Source organism: Loxodonta africana, chromosome 16 (assembly GCF_030014295.1).
Source record: "Loxodonta africana isolate mLoxAfr1 chromosome 16, mLoxAfr1.hap2, whole genome shotgun sequence".
Classification (NCBI taxonomy): domain Eukaryota; kingdom Metazoa; phylum Chordata; class Mammalia; order Proboscidea; family Elephantidae; genus Loxodonta; species Loxodonta africana.
The window spans coordinates 56,821,617-56,836,247 of NC_087357.1; the positions used below are offsets into that span (position 1 = coordinate 56,821,617).

The 14,631-nt window shown below is 35.1% G+C and overlaps 1 protein-coding gene across 1 annotated transcript in view; it reads left to right on the forward strand.

Moving 5' to 3' along the window:
• Window positions 1-14,631, forward strand: part of PHYHIPL (phytanoyl-CoA 2-hydroxylase interacting protein like) — a 58,910-nt gene that overhangs the window by 37,344 nt on the left and 6,935 nt on the right. Inside the window, exons 2-4 of the mRNA XM_003409273.3 lie at window positions 6,930-7,126; window positions 9,302-9,476; window positions 13,302-13,419. Coding sequence (XP_003409321.1) covers window positions 6,930-7,126; window positions 9,302-9,476; window positions 13,302-13,419 — 490 coding nt within the window. The remainder of the gene's footprint in view (window positions 1-6,929; window positions 7,127-9,301; window positions 9,477-13,301; window positions 13,420-14,631) is intronic.

A 14,631-nucleotide genomic window follows, 5' to 3' on the forward strand; every position in this document is an offset into this window, starting at 1 on the left:
TTTAGCTCAGTAATGAAGTCACTCCTGAGGGTCATCCTTCAGTGAAAGATTAGACAGACCCATAAAACAAAATGAGACTTAAGTGGGCACACTAGCCCAGGGACGAGGACAAGAAGGCAGGAGGGGACAGGAAAGCTGGTAATACGGAACCCAAGGTTGCAAAGAGGAAAATGTTGACATGTGGTGAGGTTGGCAACCAATGCAACAAAATAATATGTGTATTAATTGTTTAATGAGAAACTAATTTGCTCTGTAAACCTTCAGTAGAAAAGAAAAAGTACAGTAGAAAAGTACTGTACAGTACAAAAGAAAAAATCAAAAGTATATAAAACAATGTAATATATGTAACAATGATAATTAGAATAAAATATTTTGGGAGTTAGTGAGTTGCTATAAAAATATTCTTAAATTATGTCATTCTAGTAGAATTAAGTTAACTAGCATTCAGATTAAGATTATTCTGTAAATAAGCCAGAAAACAGTCCCAGGGTTTTGTCGTGGTTGCTATTTTGAGTATTATTACCATCTTAATCAGTTTTCCTTTCATGGCTTTAAAAGTATTACAGTTTATTGAGAGACTGCACTTCTGTTTGTCGAAGCCATCCACTTGTGGTATTTCTGTTATAGCAGCACTAAATGACTAAGATACCACCCTACATATAGCAGAATGAAATGTTCTCAATCCTATTCCCTCCTCACAATAGTAGGTGTGTTTAAGCCCATTGTTTTAGCCACTGTGTCATTGTATCTTATTGAGGGTCTTCCTCTTTTTCACTCACTCTCTACCAAGCATGATGTCTTTCTCCAGAGACTGGTCCCTCCTGATAACATGTCCAAAGTAAGCAAGACAAAGTCTCACCATCCTTGCTTCTAAGGAGCATTCTGGTTGTGACTTCCTCCAAGACAGATTTGTTCATTCTTCTGGCAGTCCATGGTATAGTTGATATTCTTCACCAACAATTATTTCAAAACAAAAAGTTAAAAAAAAAATTCAACTTAAAAATATTTTTTTAAGGTAAAAGAAGATTTCGGTAATTTTTTTTTGTCCATCAAAACACATGGGTACTTTAAATTACAATATATGCAGTTGATAAAGGTACACAGAAGTAGACACTCTGAAACTATAGTTGGCAATACAAATTGGTGAAAACAAATGTGATTCAGCAACTGCACTTCTTTGAGAATTATCAAAAAAAAAAAATCATAGATATGTACCAAAATTTACACGGAATAGTGTTGACTGAAGTATTATTACCGGAAAACACTAGAAACCACCTACAGTTATTAGGATAACTGATTAATTGAATACACCAGGATTAAAATCATGTCACCGAATTAAATGTAAATGGGAAGATGTTCATGATATATTATTAAGTAAGAAAAATAGGTTAACAAAACAAATTCACAATATATTAATAGTATAGAGATTACAAGTGATTTTTATTTTGCTTGCGTTTTTTTTCCCTAGAAGCTCCAGAAATATTTAGTATTCAGTGTTACCAGTAAGAGTATTTTTACTTTGAGAGTTTATTGTAAATAAGCCAGAAAACAGTGCCAGTGTTTTGTTGTGGTTACTATTTTGAGTGTTATTACCATCTTAATTAGTTTTCCTTTCATGGCTTTAAAAGTATTGCAGCATTTTCCAGTTTTTATGAAGAGGAAAAGACTTTTCCCCAGTAGATGGTGTATCTGACTTTATAATGGAAGTTATTGAATGTATATGTATATATACACATATAGTATATATTAAAAAATCCTTTCTACCTATGTGGTAGCACACTTTTTTTTATAACTTTAGAAGGGAAATTGACTTGGGTTTTTTTTTTTTCTTCTAAGAGTTGCATAGCTTTAGCTCTTACATTTACATCTTTGATCCATATTAAGTTTTTTGTATGTAGTGTAAGGTGAATTGTGTGGTATATGAATTACATATCAATAAAGCTGTTTAAAAAAGATCTTGATCATTCTTTAGTTGTTGTTATTGTTAGGTGCCATCGAGTCGGTTCTGACTCATAGCGACCCTGTATACTACAGAACAAAACACTGCCAGCCCTGCAGCACCCTCACAATCCTTGTTATGCTTGAGCCCATTGCTGCAGCCACTGTGTAAGTCCATCTTGTTGAAGGTCTTTCTGTTTTTCACTGGACTTCTACTTTACCAAGCATGATGACCTTCTCTAGGAACTGATCCCTTCTGATAACAGGTCCAAAATCTGTGAGACCTAGCTAGTCTCACCATCATTGCTTCTAAGGAGCATTCTAGTTGTACTTCTTCCAAGACAGATTTGTTCATTCTTTTGGCAGTCGATGGTATATTCGGTATTCTTCACCAACACCACAATTCAAAGGCGTCATTCCTTCTTTGGTCTTCCTTATTCGTTGCCCAGCTTTCCCATGCATACGAGGCAATTGAAAACACCACGGCTTGGATAGGGGGAACCTTAGTCTTCAAGGTGACATCTTTGCTTTTCAATACTTTAAAGAAGTCTTTTGCATCAGATTTGCTCAATGCAACGCGTCTTTTGATTTCTTGACTGCTGTTTCCGTGGCTGTTGATTGTGGATCCAAGTAAAATGAAATACTCGACAACTTCAATCTTTGCTCTGTTTATCATGATGTTGCCTATTGGTCCACTTGTGAGGATTTTTTGTTTTCTTTACATTGAGGTATAATCCATACTGAAGGCCATAGCCTTTAATCTTCATCAGTAAGTGCTTCAAGTCCTCTTTTACTTTCAGCAACCAAGGTTGTGTCTATCTGCAAAACACAGGTTGTTAATGAGTCTTCCTCCAACCTTGTTGCCCCATTCTTCTTCATATAGTCCAGCTTCTCATATTATTTGCTCAATATACAGATTGAATAGGTATGGTGAAAGCATACAACCCTGATACACACCTCTTCTGACTTTAAAGCCTGCAGTATCCCCTTGTTCTGACAGAACGACTGCATCTTAAACTATGTACAAGTTCCTCATGAGCACAAATAAGTGTTCTGGAATTCTCCTCCTTTGCAATCTTATCCACAATTTATTGAGATCCACACAGCTGAATGCCTATGCGTTGTCAATAAAACACAGGTAAACATCTTTCTGGTATTCTTTGCGTTCAGCCAGCATCCATCTGACATCAGCAATGATTTCCTTGATTCCATGTCATCTTCTGAATCTGGCTTGAATTCTGGCAGTCCCCTGTTGATATACTGCTGCAGCCAGTTTTGAATGATCGTCAGCAAAATTTTTCTTGCTTGTGATATTAATGATATTGTTTGATAATTTCCACATTTGGTTGGATCACCTTTCTTGGGGATAGGCATAAACATGGATCTCTTCCAGTCATTTGACCAGGTAGCTGTCTTCCGAATTTCTCGGTATAGGCTAGTGAGCACTTCCAGTGCTGGCATCTGTTTGTTGAAACATCTCAATTGGTATTCCATCCATTCCTGGAGCCTTGTTTTTTGCAAATGCCTTCAGTGCATTGGACTTCTTCCTTCAGTACTATGGGTTCCCGATCATATGCTACCTCCTGAAATGGTTGAACATCGACCAGTTCTTTTTGGTATAGTGACTCTGTGTATTTCTTCCATCTTCTTTTCATGCTTCCGGCGTCGTTAAATATTTTCCCCATAGAAGCCTTCAGTATTGCAACTTGAGGCTTGAATTTTTTCTTCAGTTCTTTCAACTTGAGAAATGCTGAGCGTGTTCTTCCCTTTTGGTTTTCTACCTCCAGCTCTTTGCACATGTCATTATAATATTTTGTCTTTTTGAGCTGCCCTTTGAAATCTTCTGTTCAGCTCTTTTACTTTCTTTTGAAGAGCAAGTTTCAGTCTTCTGACATCATTTTGGTCTTTTCTTTCTTTCCTGTCTTTTTAATGACCTCTTGCTTTCTTCATGTATGGTGTCCTTGATGTCATTCCACAACTCGTCTCGTCTTTGGTCATTAGAGTGGTAAATTAAGTACAGTGAGAAAAAATATACCGTATATATTATAATTTGCAATTTTTTTCAGCTGGCATTTCAGTAATTGCAGTTGCTAGAAATAGTTCTTTTGAGATGTTTGTTCTCAAAACCAACTTTCATATTTAAACAAAGTATGTGAAGCCATTTTTTTTATAGCATCTCTAAATGTGAATCTCAGCTTCTATTTCTACATTCAGTTTTACTAATCAGCAGTGTAGCTGTGCGTGTTAGAATCATCTGGTATAAAAAAAATAAATGTAGCTGGAATTACCCTTAAGATGGAGTTTTATTAAGGAAGGTGAGTAAGCTGAATTGGAAAGCACAGTGATTTGATGGGACTGTGATTGTGCTGGTTATTGAATATTAGTGTCATGTGGATCACTGTTGTTTCATCAGTTTTGTAGATGGAATCATCTTCTGTTACTTATCCCAAAATCTTAATCCACTAAAAATTGATTTACAGAGTATGAGAAGGAAGAAAGTTACATGTATACTGATTATAAGTTTTTTTTTTTAATTAAAATTTTTACTTGTTCTACTAAATGAGCAGACTGTGGAGCCCTGGTGGCACAGAGGTTAAGTGCTTGGCTGCTAACCAAAAGGTCAGCAGTTCAAATCTACCAGCCACTCATTGGAAGCCTATGGGGCAGTTCTCTGTCCTGTAGGGTCACTATGAGTTGGAATCAACTTGATGGCAACGGGTTTGGTTTTGATATAGAGGTTAATCTAGAGTTGGACTATGAGTAGTAGCTTGGAAATAAGATTTTTGGAAACATACAGTTTTAACACAGGTTTTCCCATTTCAACAAAGGTAAATTTTTTTACTGAAATCCTAACAATTAGAAGTAAACAAGTGATAAAATATACGGTATTATATTCTGTGAAATAGCGTGTTTTTGACTTTAAGGTCGAATGACAATAATAGAAGTTTAAATGGCAAAATATAGTCTCTTAAATAGTATTAATATATTGAAGTTGTATTTTCATTAAAGTGAATCAAATATAATATCACTTTATTTTTCTCTATATGATCTTGTAACAATTTTAATACATTTTTACTCAACTTTTGTGGAATTATGTGGATATAGTCATAATGTGGATGTGTTCTACAGAAATTTGTACCACTAGAATCCAGAAAGCTTTTCATTAGCATTACTGATGTTTTAAAGATAACTTCAATCAGAATGATAAGTTGGAATGTGAGCTTTTCTAAACAGGACAAAAATTACCAATGTTTGAGTGTTTATTGCCTTTTCCTTTGCCAAGACCAATAAAGAAGATTCCATTTGATTTTTTCCCTTGCCTTGACTTCTGAAAAGTTTTAGGCCAGAAGCAATTTGGGACATTTATGAGGCCAAATGGGGAAGAAAGAGAAGGGGGGGGGGGGTAATTTTCCTGGTAGTTTATTAGAGAGGGAATCTGGAGAAGTCGGAGGTGTGAGGGAAGTACATAGGAGAAGAAAGATTTTAAGAAATATTGTTCAATAAATAAAAGTAAAGACGTTATTTTGAAGTTAGTTTTCAGTTGTTATCTGGTTCCTCTGGCCACAACACAGCTTGAGATGAGACCACGTGGGTTAAGATTTAATAAATGTGGGGAATTGTCAAAAGTTTTGTATCAGTTACGGGTGGCAGAGAAGGTAACAATCTAACCTGAAGTGGGAAAGTATTGCCACAAGGTGGCGTTCATTGTTGTTGTTTTCCATTTTTGTTGAACAGCATTTGCTATTTTGTTCTGTTAAAGAACAAGTTATGTGCTGATTTGTGACCTGATTTTTTTTATCATATGAATGAAAATTTCATTTAATTTTTCCTCTTCTGGGGTGTCTGAACATTTTGTTGGATTGGGAGAAAGGGAAGTGGGGAGGATAAGTAGAGTAAAATTTGATCCCAGTGTGTCTTGGTAAGTCTATATTTTCGCTTTTTGTTCTGTCATCTATCATATGCTGCTCTATACTGTTAGCCAAGCTGTTAGCATTTGCTCTAACTGGAAATGTAGACACACAATCTTTAAAGTAACCAGGTGTTACATCAATTCTTCAAGATTTTAACGGTAACGATCAACGTGGCAGTTGACTTCAGCCTTTTGTATTGTTTTAGTATTCAAGATTAAATGTATCAAAATATCACAGGCAAAAGATTTCTTGGAGTAATCCTTGATATGGTAACTTGTAAGCGAACAGTCTTTAGTATTATTTGTATATGTAAATAACAGTTACATGCTGTTTCTATATATTTCCAAAAGGGAAAAGAAGTACTTTTTATAGCTTGCTGTTGATACCTCACAGATTTCTTAAGAAATGTCTCCTTTATTTGACTGGACCCTTACATTAACAAAGGAGCCCTGGTGGCACGGTGGTTAAGCACTAGGCTGCTAACCAGCAGGTCAGTGGTTTGAACCCACTAGCCGCTCGCTCCACAGGAGAAAGATGTAGCAGTCTGCTTCCATAAGGCTTTACAGCCTTAGAAACCATATGGGGCAGTTCTACTCTGTCCTATAGGGTCCCTATGAGTCAGAACTTGACAGCAATGGTTTTTTTCATTATCAACATTTCTGTGAAGTCACCTAGCTTAAAATACCTGGTAGTACTTTAGAGAAAAATTTATTAGTCATACAGAAAAGATCATCTCTTGTGGATTTTCACAGGGAACTTACCATGTAAGCCTAGCTTTTCATAGATTAGAAAGATGGAATAGCAGTGCTTTTGTTCTTATTTTGAGAAAACATAAGTTGTAAAAATAAGTTGAAAATGTATAGGAGGTAAGGACTAAGTCAGCTATGTTTTTTATTGGTATCGTGACCTCGTAAAAGTTATTTACCGTAACTAACATTCAAATTACTTCGTAAGCAAAATGAAATTGCAGAACCAGTAATGAGATAGTCGAGTTCAGAAATATGTATACAGCTAATGACCTTGCAAACTGGAAAAATCAATTGACTGGGAACTAACTTTCTTTGCATTATTTTCTTGCAGGGAACAAATCACAAGACAGTGGCATAGCAGAGATGGAAGAACTTCCTGTACCACATAACATAAAAATAAGCAACATTACATGTGACTCATTCAAGATTTCATGGGAAATGGATTCAAAATCAAAGGACCGTATTACACACTATTTCATTGACCTCAACAAGAAAGAGAACAAGAACTCTAATAAATTTAAACACAAGGTAAACCCTAACACATCGCAACGTTACAATACCCGTTACTGTTGAGTGAATTCCGAGTATGCAAAATCACATTCATTTGTATCTTAAAAATATTGTATCTAAACATGAGGACATTTTCAAAGGAATAATAAGACATTTTATAAGAATATGAAATGCCATGCATATTGTTAAAAGAAAATGTAAAATCATTGCTCATATAGATATAAAAGTGGAAATGTGATAAAAGTTTTATTTAACTCATTAATAAGGAAACTGATGGGGTGTTGCAACCAGCTCAAAGGATAATCCTAAGAAGAGATACATTTACAGATCAGGAATATTGAAATGAATGTGCAGGTAGAAGCAAAACTGGTTTTTCCATCTGGAAGGAAGGAAAAGGTAGGGAGGGTTGTTCCTCCACTGGACAGAATTCATTTCCATGCCTTTAGAGGAGAATTACTGAGCTGTTATCAGTTATCTACAAATCACCAATACCAAACCAAACTCGTTGCCATCAAGTCAATTCCGACTCATAGCGACGCTATAGGACAGAGTAGAACTGCCTCTTAGGGTTTCCAAGGAGCGACTAGTGAGTTTGAACTGCTTACCTTTTGATTTGCAGCCAAGTTCTTATAAAATAGCTTCCATAGAGTCCGAAGCAGATATCCAGAAGAGTGTGTTAGAGGCATAGTTTTCCCCTTAAGCACAAGTGTTTCCTCATGATAACTGCCAAAAAGGAATCTGATGCAGCTTCTGAGCTTTAGGATACTTGTTAAAGCAACTTAGGGCTAACATTGTTTTATGTAGTGAATTTTATTTTGTGTTTTGAGGACAAAAAATAGCAACCTTTAGATGTGTTAGGCATGTAACACTTCTCTGATATTTATTCCTATATCTGTGGTATGGGTCTACATAGGATACATCTCTTCTCTAATATATATCTCCCTCCAGAAATAGCTGTAGAGAAGATCACAGGTATCTGGTTTAAGTTATCCTTTCTTACGTTTTAATGTTTTCACCCATGATGAGAAACTCATCTCCCCCTCCCGCTCCCCCATTAATACTGAGTTTTGACTTGGAAAATCTTTTGAATGAACTGCCTGTCTGGAAATGTTGCATTTTAATAGAAATGCAATTATAACATACTAAAGATAAGTGAAGGTTATACATATGAAAGATGAGAGAGAGCAAGATTGATCAGTCATTATTCTTCCCCTGTTCCCATTCTGTTATGCTTTCTGGTGACAGGTATTTGTTATTTGCCTTCTTGAAGCAGCTTTGAAATATTTAACACATACAATGAATGGGTCATTTGACCCCTTTTCTTCACTCCACACTTAGACTGCCATACCTTTGGAAAGGTTTAATTACCTTAGTAATAATTGTTTAGAAATACTCAAACTTTATGGTGATACATAGGCTCTATACCTGAATACAAGTGAAACAAATGTTACCTCATTTGTAGGTAGAGCTGATTTTTATATTTTAAAAGTTTTCTTTCACATATAAAATGTTCAGCAATGCTACCCTGGTAAAACTATTGAGTTGCATAAATTGAGAAAGAAATTAAGAAAATATAGTATTTTAAAGTAGTAAATCTATTGAATTTTATCTCTTTTGTTTCTCTCTCTCTCTTTTTCTTTTTTTCCTTAAGTTTTACCACTTAGTATGAGAGTGTTACACTTTTAAGGAACATAATGTAAAAAGAGGAATACCAGCTGCCATTGAGTAGATTTGGACTTATAGCAATCCTATAGAACAGGGTAGAACTGCCCCATAGGGTTTCCAAGGCTGTAAATCTTTACAGAAGGAGACTGCCACATCTTTCTCCTATGGGGTAGTCTCGTGGGTTTGAACTGCCGACCTTTCGGTTAGCCGAGTGCTTAACCACCGTACCACCAGAGCTCCTTATGAAGAAGAAGACTACTATATTAGAAATCAAGAGATCTGAAATTCAAGTACATTTATGTCATTAACTAGCTGTATGATCATGGGCATGTGACTTAATCAGCCTTGCCTTAGTTTCTACGTATGAAGAAAAAGGGAATTGAATAAAAGAATTGTTAAATTTTTTCGAACAGGAAAATTCTGTAATCAGCCAGGAATTTAATTAGTTTCTCCTCCCTATTTAAAATTTTTTCAAGTTATGTTGCTCTAATTAATTTTTCTCCTTCCCTTCCTCCCTTCCTTTCTTAGGATGTTCCAACAAAGTTGGTGGCAAAAGCTGTTCCCTTGCCTATGACTGTCCGCGGACACTGGTTTTTGAGCCCAAGAACTGAGTATACAGTAGCGGTGCAGACTGCCTCCAAACAAGTTGATGGTGATTACGTTGTGTCTGAATGGAGTGAAATTATAGAATTCTGCACAGCAGGTAAGAGAACAAAGTACAAATACAGAGATGGTAATAGTTCCTGGAAAGCTAATTACAGAAAATTATTTCTTTTTTTTAATTATCAGTTGATATATATTGCATTAGTCATTTTTGCATTGTCAGTAGCATTCTGTAACAGAACAGCCATGCAATATTAATTGGAGTGTCCTGAGGCTCTTAGTAGCAAAAAGCTGGGTCATAGCATCAAGGTATTTTTCTGCATTCTTAGTTTGATTTTTCAAAGCAAAAGTTTTGCAAATACAAATTGATACAGTTTGAAGAGGCACTCAGCATATTTTGAGCTTCATTTTGAGAGAGTGAGCTTTTTTTCTTTCTTTCAATTTTCACAGAAATTAAGAGAAAGAAGTGAGGAGCATCCCTCCTTAATTTAGGGGATTGAATGTCTCTAGCAGAAGTCTTACTGGATTTTTTCATTTGAGGGCTGGGAAAGCTGAGAAAATCTACCTCTGACCTAGTGTCCTCCGTGTGTGTGCCTTTGTTTCAACAAAGTACCTGCATAGGCACTGGGAGATCTGATGTGGACAGCAGTCCTCTTTATTTAATTAGATTGGAAATATTGCCATCGTCTCATTCACTTGTTTATTCACTTATTCAAGAAATAAACATTTATTGAGAGCTCGCAGTGCTGCCCAATAAGTCAGCATTTTGATCAGTGTTGAAGGAATACAAAGATACCTCTACCTGAGTACAACTGTCACCCTCACCTTTTGTCTGCTTTGTTTCCTCTTCTTTGTCTAGATGATTGTTTCCTATAAACAATTGTAGGAAAAGGCCAAATGTTTGTTTCAGCTTTAACCTTAAAAACAATTGGCCTCACCTATTGCAGGTTTTTTTTTATTTTATTGCAGGTTGCTTAGCAACTTTCTGCAGCTGAGGCATCCTTCAGATAAATCAGCTTTTTCTTTCCCATGGCTTCACACTTCCATTATTTTAGACTCAGTGCATGGTTAGCTACTGCTTTATCTCAATGTGTTCTGTTCTTTCTTAATCTCAAACTCAATATAAAACTTCTTATACCGGTATGTTAAATGAATGAAATTTTATTTTACTTCTGAGTGAATTTGATTTTATCTTCAACCTTTTTAAATTGTTTATTCTATGAGGAAGTTGCCAAAGATTGCAACATCCTTATATTGCTAAGAATTTCAGTATTTGAGAGCAAGGAAAACACTACCTTTGGTACCATATTTCTTTGTATTTAAGATGTCATCAATTATAAGATCCATTCTGACAGAAAAAATACTGCCAATGAAACTGTTTTCTTATCACATTTATTGTCAGACACATTTCAGAGATGATAAAATGTGAAAAAATGAATTTTAGAAGACATGAAATATGGTATTAATCATAGTTCAGTAATCAATAATGAAATATCTACATATTTTACTATTGTATTAACAGTGAGTAAACAGTTCTTTACACTGACATAACATTTACCTGTATTTTATGTGTGATATTGGAATTCGTACTTCCCCTTGTTGTTTTTCTGAATTCAAATTCCCGTTTGGAATCTACTCTTGTTTACTCTTTCTATTGCATTTCTTTCTATTTGCTTTCATTGTGCCCTACCAGGGAGGTTTAATCTAAATTAGACATGTAGGCACAGTCTCTTTTGACATTGTCTTAATACATGCTATTTTCAATAAGACTGCACCAAACAGTATCATATTATTCGTCTACTAAAAGGAATTCTAATTTACCTACTAAAACCTCATTTACTGTGAGGGAAGGGTATGAAATACTTCTTCTTTGGCTTAAGGAAAATCCTTGACATTTCCACTTCCAAAATACATACACACACACATATGTACGTATGTATACACATACATGTATGTATGTATACATGTGTATTTAATACACGTACATGTATTACAGAATAACCTTATGTTTTCTTACTTTCATTTAGAGTGATCGTTTCCCTGTTGTTCTTTTATTTACCTACATCCCGTAATTTTTCTAAGGAAGTTTTGAAGTCAATAATAAGGACAATTCCAGCTTTTAAATGTGCCACGATATTTTTCTATAAATTATTTTGCATTTTTTGTTTCCATGGGTAAAATCTAAGAACTCATGCTGTTCAAAGCTTGTCTCAGTTTTTCAAAATAATTTGGAGACTATTTTACCCAAGGTTTATCAGTGACCTCAACTCCTGTAAACTTTGAGAAAGCTCTTTCATGCAAGGTGCCTTTTAATCTAGACATCTAATTCATTCAACATTTGTTGAGCACATATTGTGTGCTAGGCACTGTGCAAGGAATTAGAAATAAAATGGTGGTGGATACAATCTATAACGTTAAGGATACCACAAGCAGATTTACTTTTAGTCTATGACAGAGATAAAACCCTGTGCTTACCCCAACCTTAGAACATTAATACTTACAGTGTTGTCATAAGCTATTGTTGAGTCAGCCCCTGACCCATGGTGACCCCATGTACAATGGAAGGACATGCTGCTCAGTCCTGTGCCATCCCCATGATTGGTTGCGGATCAGACCATTGTGATCTGAAAGGCTTTCATTGACTGATTTTTGGAAGTAGAGTATCAGGCATTTCTTCCTAGTCCATCTTTGTCTAGAAGCACCTCAAAATCCTGCTCAGCATCTTAGCAACACAAGAGCCTCCAGTGAAACATGGATGGTAGCTGCTTATGAGATGCATTGGCCAGGAATAGAACCCTGGTCTCCTGCACAGAAGGTGAGCATTCTACCACGGAACCACCAACGCCCCTCATAATACCATAAAAACCAAACAAAACCCACTGCTGTCGAGTCGATTCTGACTCATAGTGACCCTATAGGACAGAGTAGAGCTGCCCCATAGGGTCTTCAAGGAGTGGCTGGTGGATTTGAAGTGCAGATCTTTTGGTTAGCAGCCAAGCTCTTAACTGCTGTGACACCAAGGCTTCAAAACTTACTATAATAAGTTACAATTGTCTAGATACTTATCTCTTCCCTAGACTGTGAGTTAGTTGAGGAGAAAAATAATATCTTTTAATCTAATAGTCTAATTTTGCATGGTGCTTAGTACATTGTATGTTCTAACCTAAATAAAAGAAGCAGTGAGTCAACAAATAAATGGCGCAGTTCAACTAGATTCCTTTTTTTTGGAAAATCTTATGAATCTTTATAAGCCCAAATTTTTCCTTAAATTCTGGTGCAGGGTTTTGACAATTCCCAATTTTCCAAACAAAAAGTTGTCAAAAAGAATCAAATTACTTTGACAGATGCTTTAGATTTTAAAGTCTTTTGTACCCAAAGAGCTTCAACCAAGCACCAGAAGACAGTCTGTATGTTACTATGTGTTTGAACATTAGGCAAATCATTAAATTTTGACAAGCTTCAATTTCTACATTAGTAAAATGGGCATATTATAATCTACTTTGCCAACCTTATAGATTTAGGGAATACATTAAATGAGTGATTTTATTGGTCCTTTTCAGCTTTTCTATTGATTGTGGGTTATAAGCTTCTTTTATTCAACTTATCAACTGATTGAAGAAAAGCCGATAAGATGCTGATTATTATTACTTGGGTTGTACAGAGTCCATATTCCATATTTAACATGTTTTTGTTTCAGGATCTTTAATTTCAAAGAATGAAGAAATGCAAGGGTATTCTCAGAAACAACTGTAAACCGTTATACAATTATTTTGTGGAAAGAGATGTGTCTCACAAAGTCAATGAATGTTTTCTTTTTCAAAAGCATTTTCCAGCTTCCTAGAAGTGAATTTTAATCTTCTCTAATTTATTAAGCATGTACTTTTGGCACTATGTTTTTAATAGCAGCCTTTTTTGTTATTTTCAGACTATTCAAAGGTTCATCTAACACAACTGTTGGAGAAGGCCGAAGTGATCGCAGGACGTATGCTTAAATTTTCTGTTTTTTATCGTAACCAGCACAAAGAATATTTTGACTATATTCGGTAAGATTAAAAAATATATAGTGATTTGTTTTACTAAATACCATTCTAAATTCTATGCCAAGTTTCCCTTTGCTTCTAGTTCTGTCAGATAGCAATTTCAGTTTTTTTTTTAAAAATATTTAATTGTACACTGCTTTTATTTCCCAGAATAAGTAAGTATAACAAGTCAGATCATGGGATTTTCCCGTTTCACTTAGATTTCTTTCCATACTCATTTGAAATATTAATTCCTGTATATTTTAACTGCAGTGTCTTAAACCTCTAGTGTTTATACTGATGAATATTTCACTCACAGATTTCCTTCCCTAATTCCCAAAAACTCAATGCACTCTACCTCATATAGACTACTACCTTTTCTCCTCTATTTGTGGACCCTTTTTGGATACTGAAAATGAGAAACTAAAAGGGTGACTATTTCATGAAATATTATGGTGAATCAGTTGGGATTTGTAGGCTTCTGACTAACTGGAATCTTTCAGCTATTATCTTGAATTAATCATTCAATAGGACAGTCTCCTTTGATTAATTTTGAATTCTAGACCAGTGATTTGACTAGTATTTCTAAGATTGCCTATGTTTATCCCTGGAAGCAGATTCCAAATAGGCAAAAGAACTCTATCCCATAGGCAGTTTTGATGCTTACGGTACTTTTGTATGTGTGGAAAGAAATTTCAGGGGAGTAAATAGGCAGGTGTGTGTTTTAAAGTGAGACTGAGGCTTTTAAAATGACAAATGCTATAAAAATTCCTGAAACTTTTACACAGCAATTCCTATAATTTTGTCATTTTATAAGCCTCATTCTCAATTTAGACTCTTAAGGATTCTTAAGTTGACAGGGCTGTATATATTTAAAAAAAAAAAAAAGGAAGATTGTAAGTTTCATATTTCTCTAGTTTTTCTTAAGTCAATATCATGGTTCCAGATTGAAAGCAACTCAAAACTGTGAAAAAAGCAAAGGAAATTAATAGGGAGAAAGTGGATTTATGTGTCTGTGCTCTTCGAATGAAATACTTGGCAATGTCATATATATTTATATATTTTTGTGGTGAGAAACATTCCTTTTGTTTGAATAATTTTTAAATACAGAATTTAGTCCACCATTCTATTAGCTGGTAAAGTATTTACCCTAGAAAAAAACTTCTGTAATTCCTGGCAGATGCCATTCACCTAATTTGGAGAATGCAAACTAAGAGACAGACCACAAATTGATAG